Source organism: Natator depressus, chromosome 25 (genome assembly GCF_965152275.1).
Source record: "Natator depressus isolate rNatDep1 chromosome 25, rNatDep2.hap1, whole genome shotgun sequence".
NCBI lineage: Eukaryota > Metazoa > Chordata > Testudines > Cheloniidae > Natator > Natator depressus.
The window spans coordinates 5,043,543-5,068,744 of NC_134258.1; the positions used below are offsets into that span (position 1 = coordinate 5,043,543).

At 49.6% G+C, this 25,202-nt stretch overlaps 1 protein-coding gene across 1 annotated transcript in view; it reads left to right on the top strand.

The window, feature by feature from the left end:
* The first annotated feature begins 2,816 nt into the window (after positions 1 to 2,816).
* The window catches only part of ONECUT3 (one cut homeobox 3), a 90,268-nt gene continuing 67,882 nt past the window's right edge, over positions 2,817 to 25,202 (top strand). The window contains exon 1 of the mRNA XM_074939542.1: positions 2,817 to 3,849. Coding sequence (XP_074795643.1) covers positions 2,817 to 3,849 — 1,033 coding nt within the window. The remainder of the gene's footprint in view (positions 3,850 to 25,202) is intronic.

Consider the following 25,202-nt stretch of genomic DNA (forward strand, 5'->3'; position numbering starts at 1 on the left):
AAAATACTGCCTGTCAAAATGACTTTTCTCCTACATAAATAGCATTTGTGGTGTTGGTTTGGGAGGGCAGTTGGTGCACTGCATCTGGGTCAATAGCAGCTAAATGGAGACCTCTATTCCCCCCTCCCCCCAACTCATTACAATGATTTGGTCTCATGCAGGCTACGGTAATAGATTTAGAGGGTTGGAGGATGATTTCCAAAGGAATAGGCGTGTTCTTTATTGATGGCGCTTATTAAATCCAAAGCTTCAGAAGAGTTAGTAATGCTTTAAAAATGATAAGCCAGAGATTTTTTTTACCTCTTCCAATGAAGCTTTGGAAACCAGCATATATTGACCCGAAAGGACTCAGAACAGACTGAAAATACTGGAACTGTCTCAATATCAATTTAAATATTAACAAGAGGCTCCATGGAAGCTAAATTCTCTGTTCTTTTTTTTATCTGCTCTTTCTCTCTTTTTAGCCAAAGAATGTTCTCAGATTTCATTATTGCTTTTTCCCTAGAAAGGCGAGAGATGATATGTTGTTGTCTGCCCGTCTGGCTAGAGCTAAATGTCTGTGTTTATTGTCTCTCACCCACTGTCTCCCTCTCTCTAAGATTCTATTTAATGCATGTGTCTGATCTGAATGTAAAGATCAGGAGTTTTTAAAGGGAGAGAGGTGTGGGTGTTATTGCAATGTCTGTACAGTCCCTTGGTTCCTTCCAGTCTTTGATTTCCAGAGAGCAGTCTAGTTCTGCGGCGGAAATATTGTATTTTTAATTTTGCCAGCTATCGTGCTGTTGGCGGGGGTCACACATAAGAGTCTGTAATATTTTGCAAGTAAGTTTTAAAGATGATCAAAACACTGATTGGATCCGGAAAACCAATTGCCAGCCTTTCTTTCTTTCTTTCTTTCTTTCTTTCTTTCTTTCTTTCTTTCTTTCTTTCTTTCTTTCTTTCTTTCTTTCTTTCTTTCTTTTTCCCCACACACCCACTCTATCTATCTATCCTCTCACACACCCACTCTATCTATCTATCTATCTATCTATCGTACAAGGCCAAAAACCCGATTACCCCTTGGATTCTGTGGCGCAAACGCGTCAGGAACTCTGTCTGTGAGTAGTCTTGCGGAAGTCCGTAGGAATACTCACCTGAGTAAAGTCACTGCTGTTTGCAGGTCGCCTGATGGTATGTGTGATATGCATGCACATTATACATGTGCGTGTCTGTCTATACATGTGCGTGCGTTGCAATCTCACACACAGACACACACCCCTGTGCAGTCGCCGGGCGCTTCCAGGTGAGCCTATGCCATGGCAGTCACCAGGGATTTCCTGACAGCAACATCTGAGTGCGGGTCACCGCGTTCCCTAGCCGGTGCCCTGGGAGTGTGAACACCCCTTTCTGCCTCGGAGCGAAGCGGAGTGGCGCTAATTGGCAGGCCAGCCCGGAGAAGAATCCGGTGCCCACAGGTGCCCAGAGAACCGGAGCTGACCCGCTCCTTTCCCCCTGGCTTTCCCCAGGAAGCCTTTTGAGCTAAAGACTCAGAGAGCCAGGAGGTATTTCTCCTCCCCTCTTCATCTGTAGCGATCGATACCTTTAGGGAGCAGACCGGTTATGGGGACAGAGCCGAGATTGCCCGCGAGCCTGCAATCCCCAGAGGGCGAGCTTTAAGGGGATGAATCTCTCTGCAGAAAAGCCCAGGTGGGACAATCCCGTTAGCCTGGGGTTGTCAGAGGGCACCACGGTGCGTGTTTTTCAACGCCTCCCCTTCCGCAACAGAGCCCCGCCCGCCTCCCCCGAAACACACGCAGGGAAAGAGACCATGAATGCATGTAGACACAGACACACACACTGACAAACACACACACAAACGCACACACACTCTGGCACACACACACACATCTCTATGTAATTGCCTGCATACGCAGCTATCGATCGATCGATCGATTTAGAAATTAGCTAACGTAAAAGCTATATATATGATATCCAGTTGAGCCTGTATGATCTATAACAAACAGAGAACGACGCTAACTAAAACCGTGTCCACAATTGTCAACTGGTTTTCTCCCGTGCACATCCCTTTAGAATTATTTTTCCCTCCACCCCCCTTTGCTTCCGGGCATTAACCATCGATTAATCGTGTGTGTGTGTGTGTTGCACCAACGCAGCACGTGTGCAAACGGTCTCTTGGCGATCTACATTTTTCTATACATTTCAAAGCCGATCAGTTCTCCTCTTTGACACACGGCTCTGGGCTCGCACTCAGACACGCCTGGGCTTTGTTGCACACGGCGGCGGGGCGGGAGGCGAGGCAGGTTGCACTGAAGTGTGCACGGCTGGGGGGAGGAAGGGTAGAGCGCTAGGTGTCCAGGAAAGCAGAAGTTCATTTATTTTCCAATTGCACGTTGCCACCAAGTTACAGTTTCACCGGATGAGCTGGGAGGGAGAGAGGGGGCGGGGGTGGGGGCGTTGGGGGTGGGGGGGCTGTGTGGCGAGCCAGGAGCTGCTGACGTCAGGCCCGGCTGGCTGTGAGATTGAGGCTGGCTGGGGCTCGGGGATTCAATGCGATCCGCAGCTTTCCCGGCGCCGGCCGCAGAGCGCGGAGAGCCCGGGCTGCCACAGCCAGCGGCCGGGGGAGAGCCCGGGCGAGCGGCGCGCACCCACTGAGGCCGGGCGTTGTATGGCGAGGGGGTGGGGGCGGGAGGGGGGGCAGCCCGGCGCGCGGGAGGGAGGCCAGGCGCCCCAGCAAACCATGCTGGATTGACTGCGAGCGGGGGGCGGATCGATGGCTCTGAATTAAGCCGGGCAGCGCGGGCGGCGGGGGGGCCAGCATGGAACTTACCATGGAGAGCCTGGGCAGCCTGCACGGGGTGCCCCACTCGCAGGCCGGGGAGCTGATGAGCCCTGCCCACGGCCGGCCGGCCGCCCACCGGAACCTGGTCCCCCACGGCCGGCCGGCCGTGGTGCCCAGCATGGCCTCGATCCTGGAAGGCGCCGGGGACTACCGGCCGGAGCACAGCCTGGGGGGTCCCCTGCACCCGGCCATGAGCATGGCGTGCGAGTCCCCCTCGGGCATGAGCCTGAGCAGCACCTACACCACCCTGACCCCGCTGCAGCACCTGCCCCCCATCTCCACCGTCTCGGACAAGTTCCATCACCACCACCCGCACCACCACCCGCACCACCCGCACCAGCGCCTGCCCGCCAGCGTCAGCGGCAGCTTCACCCTCATGCGGGACGAGAGGAGCCTCTCCTCCATGGGCAACCTCTACGGCCACTACCCCAAGGACATGCCGGCCATGGGGCAGCCGCTCTCCCCGCTGCCCAACGGCCTGGGCCCCTTGCACAACGCGCAGCAGCCGCTGGCCCCCTACGGCCCCGGGGGGCACCTGGCCAACGAGAAGATGCTCTCCCCCAGCGGCTTCGACTCCCACGCGGCCATGCTCTCCCGGAGCGAGGAGCACCTAGCCCGCGGGCTGGGGGCTGGGGGCGCCGGCATGATGCCCCCTCTGAACGGCATGCACCCGCACGGGCACCACCACGGCCAGCCCAACGGCTCCCTGCTGGGCGAGCGGGAGAGGCAGGCGTCCGCCTCGGGCTCGCAGGCCGGCAGCTCCGGGCAGGTGGAGGAGATCAACACCAAGGAGGTGGCGCAGAGGATCACGGCGGAGCTGAAGCGGTACAGCATCCCCCAGGCCATCTTTGCCCAGAGGATCTTGTGCAGGTCTCAGGGCACCCTGTCCGACCTCCTGAGGAACCCCAAACCCTGGAGTAAGCTCAAGTCCGGCCGGGAGACCTTCCGGAGGATGTGGAAGTGGCTGCAGGAGCCTGAATTTCAGAGGATGTCGGCGCTGAGGCTCGCAGGTAGGGGGGCAGAGGGGGCGGGGGTGTTAGAGGCATGGGTCTGTGCAAGGCGGATGGCTGGCGGCACTAGAAACCCCGAAGGACCGGTGCGGGTCTGCACGGGCACCCTCTGCACGCGCAGCAGTGGTGTGACACATCGGTACACATTGCAAAAATCCAATCAGTGCTTCTCTTTGGACACACACACACACACACACGGTGTGCTCTCCTTTCATGGCTCTGCACTGGGTAGCTGTAGCCTTATTCTTTCCTCTCTCTCTCTCTCCGTGTTACCGGTTGTTTCAAGTCTTTAACAGATCGCATGAAAAGGAAATCATATTTATCATAAACCTCATCCTTTCCCCTCCTCAAAATCCCCCCCTCCGACCAGTCTGAAATATAAAGATCCTAGGTCAAAGCGATCAGGGGTGCAGATGCTATAGGTTACTTAGACTCCTCTCTATCTATCTATCTATCTATCTATCTATCTATCTATCTATCTATTCACATCCACCCCTTCTATCTATCTATCTATCTATCTATCTATCTATCTATCTATCTATCTATTCACATACACCCCTTCTATCTATCTATCTATCTATCTATCTATCTATCTATCTATCTATCTATCTATCTATTCACATACACCCCTTCTATCTATCTATCTATCTATCTATCTATCTATCTATCTATCTATCTATCTATCTATCTATTCACATACACCCCTTCTATCTATCTATCTATCTATCTATCTATCTATCTATCTATCTATCTATTCACATACACCCCTTCTATCTATCTATCTATCTATCTATCTATCTATCTATTCACATACACCCCTTCTATCTATCTATCTATCTATCTATCTATCTATCTATCTATCTATCTATCTATCTATTCACATACACCCCTTCTATTTATCTATCTATCTACCTATCTATCTATTCACATACACCCCTTCTATCTATCTATCTATCCTCAGACACCCTCTCTCTCTGTCTATCTGTCTGTCTATCTCTACCCAGCTATTTAGCTACCTACCTGCTCTTCTCAGCTTTTTTTGCTCCATTGGAAGGGCTTAATACTGAGCTGGATTCGCCACCCTAAATACATAGCGGTAAATCAGTTACCCCAGCCAGGTCTAAACGGTCTGTATGCACAGAAACCCCCAAGGCCTGCTTCTTCATGCTGCTGAAGGAGTCAAAACTCAGCTGTTCCCCTCCTCCCTCTCCTTCCCAATGGATCAATATGATAGCTCCTTCATTTTACAAATGGCACCGCCAATCAATTCTCTATCGCCCGGGCAATGATTTGCATTTGGGATCTATCTGACGCGGTCCTCTCCCAGTCTGGTTTTCTTTTGCAAGCAAAGGGGGCTTTGCTGGGAGGGAGATGCTGCTGTCTGGCTCTGAAACCGAGGGTACGCAAACCATCACGGCTCAGATGCTGACTCAGTCCTGACTGTATTTTAAATGAATGGACAGTCACCGAAAAATAAATGCACCCACGCGGAGGCAGGAGGAAAAGGCCTGGTTTTAGGACGGGGGGACAGGACACTTTGCCCCTTGCGCTCCAGGGCACAATAGCACTGAGCAGAGAGACCCCAGAGACCGAACTGTAAACTCTGAAGCATGTCTGTGTACCCTGGGAGAGGTGGGGTCTGGTTCTCTGTGTTAAGATTTAGGTTAAAAATTACGCTGATAGAATTTCTCCGCATTCCCCTCCCCACCACCACCCCCGCGAGAGTGAAACTCAGGAGTCCAGTCTAAAGCCCGGTGTGAATTTCATGATTATAAATATGGCTGTCTAGAAAAATACGTACACACGTTCTGTATAATATATATCATACCTGATGCATAGAGCTAAACATACAGTCCCATGAAACGTGTATTATAACTATATATACATATTTATCTGCATCATGTGTTATGTACATTATAAAGAATGTGTGTGTGTGTATATACATATATATGTATACACACACACACATTCTGTACACACACACACACACACACACACATTCTGTATATACACACACACACACTCACTCATACTCATAGTCTTTGTGTGTTTATAAATGATACAGTATGAAGGCAAAGTGTGGCTAAGTATTCCTCTCTGTTCTGCACTTCACATATATGTCTCCTTAGATATGTCAAGACAAACAGAGACAGTTTCTTTCTCTTCTGCTTGTGTGTCTGCACGACAGAACCGCGGGTTTTATGCTGTATGGTCATTTATAATGCCACGTAAGCACAGATGCAATTCTCCTCTTGTTCGCATAGAATACAAGGTGAAATATATTTACCCAGATCGATTTCCTACATATGGAAACACAGTGATCTCTTCCATATATCCATAAGTAAGATGAAAACCTCCATGTGTATCATCGACTTTCGCTTTCTCTACTCTTTGTGTGGAGAGAACATTTTCCACGGGGGCTCGGGGTTCTCTGCAGTCTCAGGAGTATTTCTAGACATGCTGAAATAAGATGCCCTCGGCTGTGGCAGCCATAGGGATGCTATACACACCTGCACTCACCCCCCCCCGCAACCCCCCCCCCCCAATTCTGTATACTCAATCTTGCTTCTGACCATTTTATTTCCCCGTGTCCTGTAACCCACCTGCCTTGCTGCTAAGGGAACAGGGTTGCTTCATAGACTAAATGACAAGCAAGCCCTCTGGTTTGGACTTCAGAACCGCCAGACGCTGGGACTGGACTACAGGGGGGATAAATCATTGGAAACTGCCCGGTTCTGTTAGTTCCCTCTGAAGCACCTGGCACTGGCCACGGCCAGACAGGAGACTGGGCTAGATGGACCATGGGTCTGACCCAGTAGGGCCGTTCTTATGGATATTTTGTGTCTGGTGGGCTCCAAGGGGGTGGATTGGGCTATTGAAACAAAATTCCACATGACCTGTGGGCCATCTAGTGTCAGTGTATCTGAGCTCCAAGCAGATCCTAACAGAGCCTGGGCGAATGGGATGAAGCACTCCCCACCTATAGCAAGATGTCTGGGGTTATTTATGGGGGGATAGTAGTATTCATATGTATTTAGTGTAATTCAGTTGCTCTTTAATTAGGGCAAGATAGTGGCATCCTTTAGTTCCAGTCGATGCCCTATTGAAAAGCAGTTAATAGAATGCAAATTGTTCCTGCCTTTACAAGGTTCTGGTAAATAAAGATTTAAACACGGCCACAATTGGCTTTTTAAGTACCCCCGTTGTTCAGTCTAATTGAGCAGTTGGTTGTTTTATTTCTGACTCACCAAAATAAAAAATAAAAACAACTTCAAAGCTGGAAGATTCAAGGGGGAGTCTGTGAGTAGATATATGGCCGTGGATTTTACCTAAAAGATTCAACAAAAACCCTCCACTAAATGAATTCACAATATTGTTGGAACATGGTCACTCTTTAGTATTGTGTTCTGAAATGCTTTGCTGAATTTTGAGTTGAAATGAGGTTTCGAGTTCCCCTATAAACTTTTTTGGGGGAACTAAGAGGTCATTTGCCCTGAGTGATTTTAACTGATTTAAATCAAAATCTGTTGGATACACGTTTAACGACCGTCTCTGTTGCATATATTAGAATATAGTCCTGCTCAAAGGAAAAGTTGTGGTGCAAAATATGCAAAATGTTGCACTGGATTTTAAAATACCAGGTATGTTACATATATAATACAGCGAGAGGAAATGAGTACGTCCGTATTGCATGACACAGAAATATCAAACATTTAAATATCAGGTATGTTACATACCTAAAATAAAACACACGAAAGAAGGGGGATTACAACCAAAATGCTTTGCTTTGACCAGGGGGTTGGACTAGATGACCTCCTGAGGTCCCTTCCAACACTGATATTCTATGAAAATCCTGCATCATAGTAAATGCCCTGCGTTGTAAATATACACGACAATTCTAAGAAAGGGTTTTTTTTTTTTCGGGAAGGTTTTGGTTTGTTTCCAAATTAGCAGGAACATGCCATGTCGTTTAAGCAAACAAGTAAAACTCACTGGGTGTTTCTGGAAACTAGAATATGAAAATCGCAACCCAAAAGCGAAATGAAATGGCTCTCTTGCAAATGGCATTTGTCTATCAGCTAGGGAAGGGATTGTCTGTCTGCGTTTGGGGACACTCTGCCAGTGGATTTGGGGATGTGCAAGGGATCTGGGGAGAGCTTATTAACCAGTACTAAAGAGGGTGAGACACGGAGTCGCTGAAAATGGCAGCCAGCGCGCGGCAGAGGCATTGTGTACTTAGAGGGCGAGGGTGTAATTTCAAAGGGCACCTTTCCCCTGCGCCTGATTTCAAAACGATGCTGGAAGAATTGTCGGGCTCAAGAAAGGAAGGACTGAAAGAGAGTTACTGCTTTGGTACTTGTTTGGGGGGGGGGGGGGAGAGAGAACCCAAGTTCCTATATGTCAAACGCTCGCTAGACAGATTAGATGGATACCCGTGCACCAGGTATGGGGGGGGGGGTTATAAAAGCACACACCCATCTAGAGCTTCATTCTGCATTCCTAGCACTGCCAAAGTTCCCTGGAGGCCAGTGGGGCCTAGTGTGACTACCTATGCGTGTATGTTACGGGCACACGAGTGTGCAAAGGCAGGAGCAGGAATCGTGCCCGCTGAGCGGGAGATCGACTTGCTGTGGAGAAGTACCCTCCCCCAGGGGTTGTTTCCGTTTCTACGGATTTCCCCCGTGTTTTCTGGTCGGTCGGTCGGTTGACCGTGTGGTTGTTTTATTCTTTTGTTCAGCAGTAGTGACTTTTGTCCCTCCTGGCTTTGCTTCCCCCGAGGCTGATCTGCATATCGTCTGCATGCGCCTGGCGCGCATTACCCTGATTGCCTCTGAAAAGCGCCATTATATGGCAAGAGGACTTGGGTTGGGGGGGGGCAAGCCAATCGACGCCTTCGAGTTACTGTCCCCAGTTCCTCACCGGCACCCCCACCCCATTGCGCTTTTTTAACGGCCTTCAAATATTGTTTAAATCGCCGCTCCAGAGCACACCTATACGGGGGGAGGGGCGGGGGGGGGGGAGGGAGACGGGCTGGGACATTGAATCACACGTGGCTGAGAGCTGCGAGCTACAGGGTATAGAAAATCAACAGCGGAGCCAAAGTACAAAGCAACAGACATTGCACCGGGCTGGGGAAATTGCAAACAGGGGATCGAAATATTCCAGATCCCGGGGGTAGGCAGCGAGGCCCCTTCGAGCCGGGACACATGAGGCGCTTGGGAATCTCTATTTCCCCTCTGCCCCGGGCCAGAGCTCAGCGCGATCCGACAGCCTCCCCCTCGCCCCCCCGGGGTGGGCGCGGACCCCGGGCCGAGAGGCGAGCTGGGTGCTTGCGGCGGGACCCTCAATCGGGGCAGGGCGGGAAGCCAGCAAGGAACGAGTCTGGCGGGGTCCAGGCACCGATCTGTCGCCTGCCACTTGTAGCTAAAGGGAAGAAAGACCCAGCTGAGCAGAGCAACCCAAGGAGAAAGGAGGGAGTTCGATGTGGGCGGAGAGTGGGAGGCAGAAGGAAAGAAGGGTAGATGGAGATTTGGGTTGTGCCTTGGTGGTGAGAGAGGGAGGCAGGGTTGGTGTGCATTGGCGGTGACAGACAGTTGCAGGGTGGGGTGTGTTCTGCTGGTGACAGAGGGTGGCACAGGGGGTGTATTCGTGGTGTGAGAAAGACACAGTGGGGTGTGTATTGGTGGTGACAGAGGGAGGCAGGGTTGGTGTGCATTGGTGGTGGTGACAGAAGCGCAGTGGGGGGTATATTGGTGGTGACAGAGGGAGTCTTAGTGGGGTATATGTTAGTGGTGGTCACAGAGGGGTGCCTAGAAGGGTGTGTTTTGGTGGTGTGACGGAGGGAGGCAGAGTGGGGTGTGTATTGGTGACAGATGGAAGAACAGTGGGTGTGTATTGGTGGTGACAGAGGGATGCACAGTGGGTTGTCTGGTTGTGACAGGCACATGCAGGGGGTTGTCTATTGGTGGTGACAGCAGGTGCAAAGTGGTGTGTATTTTGGGGGTAACAGGGAAGCACAGTGGGGTGTCTTGGTGCTGACAGGGAGGCAAAGCGGAGTGTGTGCTGGTGGTGACAGGGGGAGGCGCAGTTGAGGGTGTAATGGTGGTGACAGAGACAGGTGTAGTGGGGTGTGTGTTGGTGATGACTGACAGAGGCACAGTAGGATGCGTATTGATGGTGACACCCTGAGGCACAATGGGATGTGTATTGGTGGTGACAGATGCAGTCACAGTGAGATGTTTATTGGTCGTGACGGAGGGAGGCACAGGGTGTGTGTGTGGTGGTGACAGAGGGAAGCACATTGGGATCTATGTTGGTGGTAACAAAGGGAGCCACAGTGGGACGTGTATTGGTGGTGACAGAGGGAGGCACAGTGGGGTGTGTATTGGTGACAGAGGGAGGCAGAGTGGGGTGTGTATTGGTGACAGAGGGAGTCAGAGTGGGGTGTGTATTGGTGACGGGGAGGCAGAGTGGGGTCTGGGGTGTGTTGGTGTTGATCGCTATACAAGGGGCCGTATGGAGATAGTTGTAGAGGACAGTTTGGAGATAGATAATAGATAGATAGATAGATAGATTAGATGGGAGGCGACAATTTACCTAATACAAATAGTGAACGAAGGGGAAGGACGGGCGAGCCGGACACAGACCCTGGGAGTCACCCAGCCCCAGGGAAGTGCGTGAAACCGGCCCCCTTAACGCCTCCCCAGCAGAAGGAAGCTGCGCGGGGGGTTTCCATCTACCAGGCCTCTCCCTCCAGACCTGCCCCGCGCCCGCCGCCGGGGGACCAGTCCCCGGGAAGGGAAGGGGGCTCTGCCATTTGGGGGAGCGGGAGCTTTGCAGCGAGCGGGGCAGGCCCTGGGCCGGGTTCAGGAGTCCATCCTGGTGTGTGAGTTAGAGTCAGTAAATAGAAGATCAATAAACAAGCTGGGCCCCCTATAAAATGTCTGTTGGTGCCTTTCTCTTCTTTCCACTCCAGTTCCCCCTTCAGGCCGCAGCGCCTGGCCAATGTGCAGAGGAACCATTAATTATCCAGCCGGGCTCGAACACACCCCTGGTCACAGCCGCGGCTCCGAGCGCCAGCCGGCGGGTTTGTTTGGCTTGCGGGGGAGCCAGCTTGCCAGGTTCGTCTCCACTGCCAAAGCAGGTTGGACTCCTTGCCAGAGCGACTGGAGGAGAGGTGGCTCGGGGTGTGTGTGTGTCTAGCTGCGGCTGTTCCCCCCCGCCCTCCACCCATGGGGTGGTCGGTTTCTTTTAGCCCGATGGACACTTCGCTCGCCTGCCCATCCATCTCTACCTCTGCCTGTCTCGTGGAAATCTTCCCCCCGAAAGACCCCTTTCAAACTTCTGTCTTCTCTACCTCTCCGCACTTCCTTGCCTCGGTCAGATTCAGACTCTGCTTAGGAAGAGAGGGGTGGGGGATAAGGGGAGAGTGGGACCCTGGGTAGTCCTGGGGGTAGGTGCATGTGTTCTGGGCATGGATGCCTTGGGTGTACCCCCACACAGCCACCTGGCACTCACCTGCCTCGGGGCACACAGAGAGAAACACACATGCACAAACAGCCGGGCTCCCAGATACAGCCGCCCAAGCGCTCACACACAGGTATAGTGCAGTTCCACAGAGACACAAGTCCACCCCCCTCCTCCAGAAGCAGATTCACTTGCAACAGACCCACAAAGGCGCGGAGCCTAAGACCCAAGGATACAGACACACACAGAGGCTGAGCAACGTGGAAGTTCTCTCTGTTGTGCATACGTGTGTACTTTGTGAGTGTGCACATATGGATGTGTATGTGAATACGTGTGCATGTGTGTGTGTGTAAGAGAGAAAAGGTGGGTGTGATAATACCCTTTTATTGGACCAGCTTCTGTTGGGGTGAAAGAGACAAGCTGCAGGGCTTGAGGAAGATTTAATCTCTGTCACCAACAGAAGTTGGTCCAATAAAGACATGCCATCCCCCGCCTTGTCTCTCTCATATCCTGGGACCAACACTGCGAACAACGTGAGTCGAGATTGTAGGAAGAAACACTACCGTAAGTGTAAACTAAATGTGAACATTCGTGCAGGCCAGCACAGAACAGACACGGAGAAGAATGTTACACACAGAGAACACGTGTGTGTGTTTGTGTGTGTGCGTGCCTTTGTGTGTGCACTTGCACGTGTGAATCTGAGTTGTGCAGCATGGCAATTGTAGGATGGTTTCATCAGGGTACATTTGGAAATGTATTTTGTGGGAAAACCTCAAGTGAATTTTCCAGGTCATCCTTAATGAACGTCCAGACGACATGGCATTTTCTCTGTGCATTTGTTTCGATCTTTCGAACCCAAATGTCAAGCTCTGGGGGCCCCTTCTAATGTTTAAAACAATCCGAAAATCAAGTTAGGCGGAACCACCAAAATCCACAGCTGGCTCCCGGTGTGATCATAATTCACTCCCACCCCATCCCTTCATTACACCACCCCTATGAAATTAACAACCCTCCTCATCCCGTCCGCTCCTCAAATGCTATCCTGTCATGTATGTTCTATGTGTCACACATGTTACAGGAAAATATATTTTAGAGCGGAGATTACTTTATACTGAGATCAGGCCTTGTACCCCTCTGCCCCACGGAGCCGGTTGTTTTAGAGATGGTCAGTTGGACTGTATAGGCGTGGCAGGAGGGAAACAAGTAAAAGTAGTTATTGGGCTAGATCCGCACCTGGTGTGAGCTAACAGACTTATTCTGGTTTACACGGCCTGAGGCTCTGGCAGGAAATAGCTACGTCCCCTCTCAAAAGGGCCCCACCCCATCTGTCTGGACACAGGGATGATACCGATGTCCAACATCCGGGGGCTTCCCGAGACTAAACGTGGGCACTGTGTGTTGTGGCCAATGGGGAATCTCCCCCTGGCTATTGTATCAAGACCCCCACCCCCCCGAAGGGATCCGATCTTACACCGAGAGTGACTGGAACCCAGCATGCCCTTGGCAATAGATTCCTTGGGGAGGGGCCCTTCTGCATTGGGATGGAAAGGAAGAAAACCCGGACCCTGGCCGATGGATTAATTTGCTTTGAAGCTGCTCAGAGGTTCGGGGTGAGGAGATAAGTCCCAGGAGATGGATGGGTGAGCAGAGGGTGGGAGCTCTGATGCTGTGACGAACCAGAATGAGAGGAGATGTTCACACGTGCTCACCTCCCACAGTCTGTCTGAACCCCCTTCGCCGGGGATCGCCTTAGGGGCGCAGCTCTGCACGGGGCCCACGGCAGGAGGCAGGGCCCCAGCTCCTGTAACCGAGCCTCCAAAGGCGAACTGGAGAACTGGGGCCCCTGTGCGCTGGAGATTAGCAGTGGCGGGCAGGTCGCCTAACTAAGGTGCCAGGGGAGGGGGCTTTCCAACGGGGCGGGGGGGGGGTGGAAAAGGTCTCGCAGTTGAAAGCACCCGTAGGGTCGAAGCCCATGGAAGTAACTGGGGCTCTGTCAGGACATCCGCACAGAGGGCAGTGGCCAGTGTTAACCTCCGTGTGGGTGGACGTCTGTGTCCACAGAAGACTGTGCAGGTCGGGCAGTGTGTCTCGAATAACCCGGGGCCTCTGCTCCCCTCCGCCCGTCACAGGCACACAGAGGCAGGCCCTTAGCTGCTCTTCTTTTGTCCTGTAGTTCTTCGCTACAGCTGCTTTTCCCAGTCACACACCTCCCCCCACGTGGCCCCTCTGGGGGCAGGGGGTGGGGGCAGGGTGCTCAGCAGGAAGGCCAGAAGCAGCCCCCGGCCCATAAGAACCACCAGTGGTTCCTTAAAGAGCAAGGAAGCTTCTGCCTTTGTCTGACCTCAGCTACAGATGCCTTCCCACTTGTCTGTTTCAGTGCCCAGTAGAGAGCTAGGCAGGGCCGAAGCCTGTAAATAGCCATAAGCAGTGTGGAGGAGCGGCCTAATCGACACTGGGGTGTTTTCCATGCAGCATATTTAACATTTCAGAAAAAAATATCTTCCCCCCCCCCGCATACACACTTTATGTATCATCTGTCTGTCCACTTACACATCGATCAGTCGATCTCTCTATCCCCATACACATCATCTATCTATCTATCTATCTATCTATCTATCTATCTATCTATCCACATCCACCCCTTCTATCTATCTATCTATCTATCTATCTATCTATCTATCTATCTATCAGTTACTTACTCATTTAGTTAACTCGCTCAACGCCTCAGTGGTCTTAGCTGGACCCTGTTGAAAACCCCAAATCTAATAATTCGCCTTCATCTCTTTCTCTCCCCCCTCTGGGATCTATCTCATTGTGTGTCCGCAGAAGCGCTAAGTAGCAGTCCGTGGTCACACCAGCTCCCCCGGGCCCAGTTAGGTATTTACAAGTACGCTCAGGGCGTGGGCTGGGCTGGGCTGGGGGGCAGCGGAGAAAGGCACCCACGAGCTTGTTGCCCCCCGGCGCTGGAGCCGGGGCTGGTCTCCGGTTCGGCTGGCGCTGGGTGCCGGTGGCTTCCATTGGCCGACCCAGCCCTGGCCGCACTGTGCGCTGTGGGGGAGCGGATCACCGAGCTGGTTTGGACTGACTCTGTATCGATCCCCAGCCCGGGCTTTGCCTTTCTGTTGGTAAGGCAGCTTCTCCCGCCCCCTCTCCACTCCCTGCCCCAAACCACCCCAGCCTCAACTGGCATCAAAAGGCCTGAAGTCCCAAACCACTGCTTATTACACAGCTAGCCCGGGATGTGCCACACATCACAATACAGACAGGCCAGGGAAATGTATAGACTCCTGCAGTGGACTCATTAAGGAATGTGGGATTCCTTTGCCTTGGGAGGGGGAAAATGACAGAGGTCAGTAACACAGAGAGAGATTTACATTTATGTCTCTATTAAAATTTAGCTAGCTAGCTGCTCTGTATTGGGGAGGGCTGATAGACCGCCATGTATATGTACCATTACATATAGATATGGATTGTATGTGCTAAGGTGTTATTCGTTTGTAAGCGTCGTATAAGGAAAGATCTAGGCATGTGAGAAGGATAGTTTCATATCAAACGACAGGCCGCTGATCTCCCCTCTCCCTCCCCCTATTGCTCAGAAGCCAAAGTGTCACAAGTTTAAAGGCAGAAGCGATTTCTCTCTCCAGGTAGGGATGTTTCCCCGCCACTGCTCTCGAGCAAAGAGCAAAAGCCTCTCCGCGGTGGGTTTGTTTGTAAGCCACGCAAAATGAAACGACGAGTGACGGACCCTAAGCGCTGGCAGGACTCCGAGCTGGGCGCCGAACGGCAGGAGCAGATATGGACAGACTCCCGTTCGCCCCACACACATCGGGGAGTGGAGGAAAGAAAACGCTGGTTTAACAGGGCAAGTAAATCCGTAGCTGAAAAGCGGGGAATAAGGAGCGAGGCAGAGAGAGATTATACGTCAGGGTGTCTACCATTTTACGGGGGGGGGGGCACAATTTTAAAGCAAACTCATAAATCAAATACATTTCCAATTCAATATCTCTCCGTCAGCGCCCCCCTCTCTCCATATGCATACATGGAGGGAGAGAATTGGAAATGTATTTTACCTCTGCGTTATATTTTACATTTGGGCTTCCTCGTAAAACTAGAATCTGCTCCGCATTCTGTCTGTATGCCTGTTCACAACTACCCATTCATGTCTAGGGAGAGCCATGCCGATGTTACTGTCTCTGCAATTTGATGTGGAAGGATAGTTTTGAAATACAATAGGTCAATACAATACATTTCCGATGCCATCACAGTTCCTGTCATTTCCACTTTCTCTGGGGTGTGTTTGGTTTGTTGTTCTGTGGGCAGGTTTGGTCGTTACAGGCAGGTATCGGTCATGTCACGGCGGCCCTTTGCTTCTCTGCGATAGGGAGTTTCAGGGGGGCTGGAACAATTTGTAGAGTGGGGGTGCTGAGAGCCACTGAACCCTGGATGTGATAGAAACCATTTCAAGCCAGGAGGTGCGGCAGCACCCCCGGGACCCCGAGTTCCAGCACCTATGGGTGATTTACCAGAAAAGCATCAAACCGATTCTGGCTAAAGATTTATTAATAGACCCAGAAATAGAAAATTCACTTGCGATTATTATTGCGAGGGGGGGAAAGTCAATAACACGGTTGTTTCCGTTGAGCTACACAATCAGTCCACCATCTCCTTATTTATTTGTCCTTAACTTGAATTAGCGCTCAGCTAATAAATCATCGGGCGTTTTCTCTCCTGCTCCTATGAGATGCACTTGCATGCAAGAAATCAAAAAAGGCTTTCTAAACCATTTGATCTGCTGATCGGATTTATGAGCAAGTCAATAGGGTTTTTTGTTAAAATGCCAGCGCTGGAAAGAGATAGTCCGGGCTTTTTATTGGGTTCTCTTTATTGTCCCGGTTTCTCTTTAAGAAGGTGGTTTTGAAGTTGATGATACTGAATAATACTTGAAAAAAATTAAATTCGATATATTGACAGGTCATATTCGCAAATCATTAGCGAGCCATCGAAATGTGCGTATTATAGAAATATACACTGGCGGTGTGCGTTTATACAAAACTTAGATCTCCTACTTACATGCAGCATAGTTCCTTCTCATCTATGCATGTGAGTTCTATTCCATGGTATGGTGCAGGCATCTATGAAAGCGAAGTGCTGTGTAAATATTAAAAAGGTGTGTGTACAAACTATGTAATTATATCTGGGTAACTATATATTAAACTCATATACTGTGAAGTATATATAATTATATATGACACATGCCATTAAATCATGTATATACCCATACACGTATATACTCTCTCTCTCTCTCTGTGTGTTTTATACTCTCGGGAATGGCATTGATTTTGTTTATGTGTACCTATTCCTTCAGTAGTGTATGGTACATTCATGCGCGTTTACCATAAAATAGACATAGCCAGGGGAAGCGGCTAGTCTGTCTAGGGAGAGAAGCCTGCTTCTATTAAAGGAAATACTTTACATAGCATATTTCAAAGAAAGAACGTGGAAAACATGAGTTAAGAAAGAAAGAAAGAAAGAAAGAAAGAAAGAAAGAAAGAAAGAAAGAAAGAAAGAAAAGCAAGCAATATTCACGGACCTCCCTCTGGTAACATTCTGATCTGTGTCTACTTCCTGCCTAACTTCGCCCAGCGGGATCTTTACCCGAGCTCACGAATGATATATACTACGATATAATCACCCCCTTTTCAAAATGCTCCGTTCACCTCTGGGCTTGCCGCAGCAACGTCGTGGGAGGGAGGTGGGCGATTGTCAGCACCGCAAAGCAACACACACGCACAGCGCGGGGAAAAAAACCCAACAACTCCCAGCCCGGAAAAGCCGGTACTTGGGGAAACTGAGTAACGTTAACACGAGCCTATTGCGCGCACAGTCACACGCGCCATGTGGGCACGCGTGTGCGCACAGACAGACCGCCGCCACCTCGACCCAGCACACGACCAGGCTCCCCCAGGAAACACGAGCGAGGCTCTCGACCCCAGCGGGCTTCCCACCGGAAACACTTGTGTGTCCGCAGTTGAAAGTTGTGGCACGGTTGGCTAATAGAATTCTAGGCAATCCCTGAGCGAGCCCGCCTTTCGCACACGTGTGTGTAAGAGCTGGGGACGCGGGGGGCGTTTGCACAGGAATTGAAAAGATAGATGTGTGCGTGTGATCTGTGTGTGTGATACATAGATTTAGATCAAATATTCCACATGACCAGTTATTGCACACACGAGAGTGCGTGTGTGTGTGTGTGTGAGGGGGACGAGCTAATGCACGCAGACCGATACATATTTCGAATTTCGCTTTTAATTAACGGTGGCCTCCGATCAATGTTTCCAAAAGGGCGTCAATTTCTGTGCTGTATCTTACAGGCTCCGCCAGCTGGGAGAGGAGGGGGGGCCCCGAGGGGCTCTGCCCGCTTTGACAGACCAGGGGGGTTGCCTGCACTTTCCCACCGGGAAGACTGGCAAAAAAGACTGACCCTGCAGCTGAAAAACTCCCAGCACACCCTGTTGGCGTGTGTCCTCCGGCTTACACACCAACAAACCAGCACACAGAGTAAGAAAGGAATAAGCGGCTACTCCGATTACCGTGTGAACCCAACTACTCCTGAAATATTGGAGTCGATGGCCCTAAAGAGCGCCCCCCCCCCCATACACCACTTCCTGTGCTCTAGGAGGGTAATGTTCACTCCTATTTTCTCTAATCCAGTCCCTTTTGGGTTTGGGATTTCACCAGCCGAGCCCCAGAAAGCCCCTCTTACAATTCCTGCCCCGGAGCCCCTTCCCGCTGCGCTCGAAGGAGCCGTCCGCGCGGGGGGGGGGGGGGGGAATGTTTTTGAAAAGATATTTGACTTATTGAAAATGGAGAAAAACACCTGTTTTGATCGAACGCCGGTGTAAACGAGTCTCCCAGTATCATCCGGATAACGAGGGCGCAGTTACCCAATTCGTGTATGGAATCTCGGATTGCTACCGGCTGGCCAAGCAAAACGTAAACGGTCGGGTTGCAACAGATTTTCAAATACCAAGCGCTTCTGTATGTTAGACATTTTAGTGTGAGATGGGGCGTGTATATATGTAAAACACAGACCACAGACCATTCAGTGGGTTGAAAATATATATCTCACATATACACACACACGTTTATATATATATATATAAACTATAATATATAAATTATATATAAACTATAATATATAAATTATATATAAATTATAAATATATATATATATAAATTATATATATATATACATAAAGTACATATATATAATTTTATATATATCTCACATATACACACACACACGTTTTAATATATATGTAAACGTGTGTGTGTGTATGTGATATATATATTAAAATATATAATTTTATATATACATCACACACACACACACGTTTTAATATATATATATGTAAACGTGTGTGTGTATATGTGAGATATATATTATATATTTGCAACCCATTATATATATGGCATTTATATAGATCTAGACACACACGGTTTTTTATCGTAACAGGTCCATTACCCCAGAAATATATTCTTGTCCTTTTATAGATTTTTTATTATAATTCTATATTATTGAAATATGGGCTTCATCGCCCAGGTGTGTAAAAATGTGATCGCTATATGTAAACGGATTAAGGTATTCTATAATATAATTCATGCCATTTTCCTATTTCCCGGTGCAATTCTTTATGCATCACACCCCCCCCACACACACACACCCCCGAGCTATGTCGCAGTGTACCCCGGTAGCCCCAGAACTGTGTTCCGACTCTGTATCATTCCACCCCGCCGCTGAACTTTTGATCGAAATACGCTCAGGCAAAAAGGAACCGGGCTCTTCGGGAATCGCGTCATTAGGCCTTTTCTTCATTAGCTGACGCAGCACTGGAGAGCCCAAGGTTTTATGCGCCCCTAATAAACGCAAGCCCGGGTCCTGGGCTGATGGCGGGATTTTCCCCGGCTTTCTGGACGTTTTAATTTGGGCTCTGGAGGGAAAAGGTCGCTGGGCGGCGTGAATATTTAATCCACTTTCCAAAAAAGAAAGGAAGGCGAGATTTGCCAAAGCGAAGCGGAGGTAACCGGGGCGCGGGGATCTGCTGCTGAGCCGCAGCAAGCGCGCACGGTGGGAAGCGTTTCGTTCCTGTTTCCTCGCTCGTGCAATTTACAAGATGCCGGAATAAGCCCCAAGATTTTAAATCTGCCGATTGCAAACCCGAGAGTCCCCGAGCCTGAAAAAACCAATTCACCCACATCGCACTTTTCTATGTTCTTTCTTTCTTTCACCCACTCCCCTTGCAGCTGTGGTGGCTGATTTCTTCAGGGAAATAATAACGAGCAATACTCGCTGTTGTTTTTTTAAAACGATTTTCAAGCGGACATGGATCCATTTCGCCCCGATACCGGTCTCGGAAGAATAAAATACTGAAATCTGCTCCTTTTCCTGCCCACTGCTGTGGAAATAGACCGATCAGACCCGTAGAAATGTTGGAACATAATTCACCATAACTGATAAATAATTAACAGCGAAACCTCTTTATTTAGACTGGGTCAGTCTCGCCGGAGGATTCGCCCTACATTTCCCTTCAAGTAAACACACCGTAGGTCGGATCCAGAGCAGCGAGTCTGCCCCCCATGTTTTTCTGTACATTTTATCTTGTTAGTTTCAAACTCCCGTCTTCCAGGGCCAAAGTATTTTCTGTTTGCTGATCACAGTGGCCAGAAGGAGCCCAATAAAAGCTACTGTGAGTTAAATATTAAATCTCCCCCCCCCCACAAGGAAATCGGCTCAATCCCCCTAAAAATAATCTGATCTCAAGCCTTTTCTTCCCCTCAGCCTGATGTGTGTTGGTTTAAATTAGAATCCACACTATGCTTTTTCAAATGTCGTTGTTTCCTGAGAAGACTCGTGGTTTTCCCCTGCTTTGGTATTAATCTGAAAACCCAAATATTCCACCCAAAACGTTCATCTCGTTGGTCACATTTATTTGAAGCAGCCCTTTCATTTACTGCTTGTCTCAAAAAGGAAACACATTCCCAAAATGTGCCAGAAAAGTGGATCCGAATTCTCCACATTGTATTAAAGTCAATGCAGATTGTTTTGTGCTGTGTCATTTTGGGGTGCAGATTTTTACAGGTTGTTTGGCTTTGTGTGGTTGTGAGGTTTGTTTTATTTTATTTTATTTTATTTTTGCCGATTGCCACTGAAACCTTAAGGGAAAGATAACAGAGAAGAGAAAACTCTCTGAGTGACCTTTGAATCAATTTGAAAAAGCTCATTTAACTGATAAGTCTTGAAAGCCCCAGAACTAATTTGAAAATACGTCTATTAAAACCCCATTGCTGGTGCCTAAGTACTGGTGTGGAGGAGTTGCAAGGCAGACTTCCTGGGGTCTGGGGATATCTGTGAACAGCTTTAAGCAATGGTCAACAAAGAAATTGCTTCATGGCATGACAAATTATGAGGCTTAAAAAGAATAGTCCCTCCCCACCCCGGCTATCATGGAAAGGGAGGTAGATTTGCAGGGCGAGGAGCATTTCCCTAGCATAACCTTCGAATCAAAAGCGACAGAGGCTGGAATCGCAGACAGAATATTGGATTTTTCTCTTGAAAACAAATCCAATATTTTCTCGTTTTGTTCAGTTCAAACGGCGAGGCAGGAGAGTCTGAGGTTCTCAGTATGGGAAGCCGTAGCCTGAAGAAGAGGTGGAGGCTCTGGGTTGGAGCTTTTCGTTATTTTCATATGGCTTTATCTCACATGATCCGGGTTTGGTTGGAAAACGTGGCTACCCGAGCAGCAGGGGATAACTGACAAAACAGGGTTATGTCATCGTTACGTTTCCTGCATGGTGCCAGCCCTGACTGTGCAAACAGGTTTTACTCATGCGAGCAGCCTCCTGGACTTTAACAGCAATTGTCAGATTCAGGTCGGTTGTTAACTCTTAGGACCAGGGACTGTCTCACACTGTGTCTGTGTGGCACTTGGCATAATGGGCCCCTGATCCTGACTGTAATCCACTGTCATCCAAATAACACATAGGGATAAAGGTTGCGGGATGGCATCTGTCTGCTGCAAGAGGAAAATGCAGGACTTTTGCCAAGACCAGCCCTTTGATCCTGGCCTGCGGGTGGTTTGCTGGTCAAAATGCCCTTTTAGTTTTGGTCTGGCAGGAGAAGTGATATGGCGGGGCAGTGCTATGGACGGGACTGCAAGAAGGAGTTTTGGTCCTTGTTGATTTCGAAACACCCACTACAGTAGTGAGCTGGGAGGGAGATAAGGACTTGAGACAACAGGAGAGGACCAGGAGATGAAGCTTTCTCAGGACAGGCCCAAGACTGTGCAATGAACTCCCCCAGGAACTAAGGATCATCACAAACCTCAGCACCTTCTGTTCCACAGGCCAGACCTTTGTTTGATCTTGCCTTTTCTAACATAAATATATAGCAATGTGTATGTACACACCTATCCACCTACCTATAGATATATATAATCCAAACCAAAACACTGCCCGGCAAACACTTGTCCCCCTGGGGAGAGGAGGAGAGAACAAACACGTGACAGATCTTAGGCACAATGCTTTTTGTTATGGCTCAGATACTGTGTGTGATGAGCGTGGTATAAGAACTGACAGAATAGACCAGAACTAGGAGGGGGCGGTCTACTGAGCCGCGCACAGGTTTCTTGCGGGTCCAGGAGCCGGTGAACCGGCCCGGATGGACACACTGCTTGTTGCATGGGGACAAGGGCCATTTTCTTGTCCTGTGTACAGCACTTACCAGAGAGGAATCTGGCCCATGACCCGTGCGCACAGGTGGTACCTTAATGCAAATAATAAATAACAATATAAGGACAATGTTATATGGCCTGATCCAACACCCCCTGATGTCAGTAGGCATCTACCCAGGGACCCCCCAGAAATTTTTCACATGGTATAAACCCCCTTGTGCCTGCCCAGGCTGGTTCCCCCACGCGGGTGCTCACCGCAGCTCCCCTCCCGTTCCGTGAGCAAGTCAGGCTGGCACAGCAGAGGAGTCATGGGCTGGCAGAAGCAGGACAAGGCCAGGCAGGCCCTCGGAGCGGGGGAGCCTTGATGCAGGAGCTGGCCCCATGGCAACAGCAAGGAGGAGCAGTGCTGGCCCCTGCACTGGCCACTCAGATTTGGCCCAGCCCCTCCCTTGTGATGGGTGGGTGGGGCCAAAACTGAGTGAGTGGCATTGCAAACTGGTGCATGGGGGTCCCAGCACCTCGCAGGTCTGGCCCTGCGGCCCCTCTGTCGTGACCCGGGGCCCAGGCTGAGTGAGCAGTGGGGCGGCCAGCACTGCTCCTCCTCGACTTGCCAGTGGTACGCATCTTGCGTAATGTGCGGGTGCCCCTGAGTCTTGCCAGTAACTTCAGTGGGTTTTGGATCAGGCCAATAAGAACTAGCTTTGGTAGCTTCCATAGCTCTCTATATTCTTTTTTTCCCTGGGATTAGTCACAACACCAGAAGACTGTGGAGTAGCTCATGTTAACCTCTGTCTTTAAACAGTGGGGTGTGGGGGAAGGTGCAAGAAAGGAATTGATGAGCAAGTTGGTCTGTCTGCAGTCGCAGGTAAAATTCTAGGCCACCATCATGGATAGATCTATTGAATGGTGTGAAGGTGTACACAGGAGTAATGACGGGGAACCAGCTGGGATTCATGTGAAATAGATCATGCCAGAGGCTCTTGCCTGCCTTGAAAATATTGGGTTTTCAGCTCCTTCCAGGAAGCAGGATTAATCCCAAAGGCAATTCAGGGGATATTTTGCAGCTAGACATCAGTAAACCTCTTTCCAGCAAAGTACCACCTAAGCACTTGGTTCTGAGGCTGGGCAGTTTGGGACACAAGTCTATACGTTTGTTAGCAGACTGGCTAAGCCAAAACAAGCAACAACTGAAAAAAACTTGTATATGGCAATGGGCTGCAGTGAGAAGGAGTCACTAGAAGGGTATTTTAATGGCCACTGCTTTTCAGCGCATTCGTTAATGACTTCATGCAGGGCTGTCCCAACAGAGGGGCAGGATTTGCTGATGAAATGGAAATTGGAAATCTTGTTAATACCTCAAGTGATACAGCTCATCTCCGGAAAGATTTAAACCCAGCCAGGCAGCGGCCTGCACAACGGATGATGGATTTTTTAACACATGTTGGGTCTTTTTTAAAAAAGAAAGAAGATAAAGTGGGATGCTGTCATGTCTAGGAATTGGGTAGTGCCCCTTTAAATAGACAGGGGACCCCAGAGAAAGAAACAATATTAAAAGTAGGAAGAAACCACGCTGACTCATCGCTACAAATAGACATGGCTGCTCTGATAGGTTCTGGGGGCTTGCGCAATAGAAGACAGGGTTGCCCACTAGAGGGCTCCCAAATTATTTAAAGGGATGTTACCCAATTCCTAGACCCTAGAGAGGTGCATTGCGAGGTGGAATGCACTAACAACAGAAGGAATTCATTGTCAGCTGCAACAGGGGAGGGGCCTTGAGGGCATCCGAAGAACATGGCAAGGAATATCGTTCTGCCTTTGCCCAAAGCCACGCCATAGCCTGGCCTACTGGACTGTGCCCAGTTTGGGGCACTGCACATCTGAGAAGGTGTAAAAATTGGGGAGAAGATCCATGGAGAGCTACCAAATGGATCCGAAGTGCAGAGGGGGTCTTAGGTTTGTTGATAGGCCAAAGCACTTATGTCTGGGTGTTTCTGAGAAGAAGACATAGCTCTTTGATCTCAAAGCGTGTGATGTGATACAGCCAGGAGTAGGACCCAGGTCTGCTTAATCCCCATGCAGTGCTAATCACAAGGCTACACAGCCCGGAGGCTAGCTGGTAGCTTCTTGTGGCACACCAGTTCTTTAAAGAGAGACAGCTTCACTGGGGTACTACAGAGCTCCAGTGAGGCAAAGCAGCCGTAAACCCAGCTTAGCTGGCCAACGTACTGGTGAAAACAGTCATCCTCGTAATCAAGCTAAAAAGGGAGAGTAAGGATGGTGGCATAAAAATCATTAGCATGAGGAAAAGGATGGCCATGTAGTTAAAGCACTGGCTAGTGTATCATAGAGCTAGGCTCAATTCTCAGCTCTGCTGAAGGCTGGTGGTGTGAACGTTGCCAAGTCACTTACATTACTCACTTTCCCATCCGGTAAACGGAGGGAACGGCCCAGGGTTTCAAAGTGACTAGCGATTGAAGAGGGAGGGTGCTCAAAGAGGGGGGGTGCTCAGCACTTTCTGAAAATCAGGTCTCAAAACGGGCACCCAAAATCAATAGTTGCTTTTTGAAACTTTGGTCAATTACCCCTGCTTTCTCCCATCCTTGTCTGTGTTGTCTGTTTAGACTGTAAACTCTGCAGGGCAGGGACTTCTGCTCACTATGTAGCTATGCAGCACCTGACACAAGAGGTCTCCGATCTCAGCTGGGGATTTTGTACTCAGATTGTAAGCTCCTTGGGGCAGTGACTGTCTTTTTGTTCTGTGTTTGCACAGCACCTAGCCCAGTGGAGACTCGGTCCATGACTACGGCTCCTCATTGCTTTGTGCTCACAAAACTAACTCAGAACTTCAAAACACACATAAATCACCAGGCCCCAATAACTAGCATCCTAAGATACTGTCCACTTTGAGGAGCAATTAATCACATCAGCAGATACCTTCCCCTGGTAGCAGGGAGAGCACCAGCGGTTTGGGGAATGGTTCATGTTACTCCCCATTTTAAACAGGGGGAAAGATGTGAGCCAGGAAATTATAATCCAGTGAGTCTGCCAGCAATCACAAGAAAAATTCTGGAGATTGCCATGGATTCATAGATTCCAAGGACCGTGGTGATCATCTGTATAACACAGGATAGAGAATGTCCAGATAATTCCTAGAGCAGA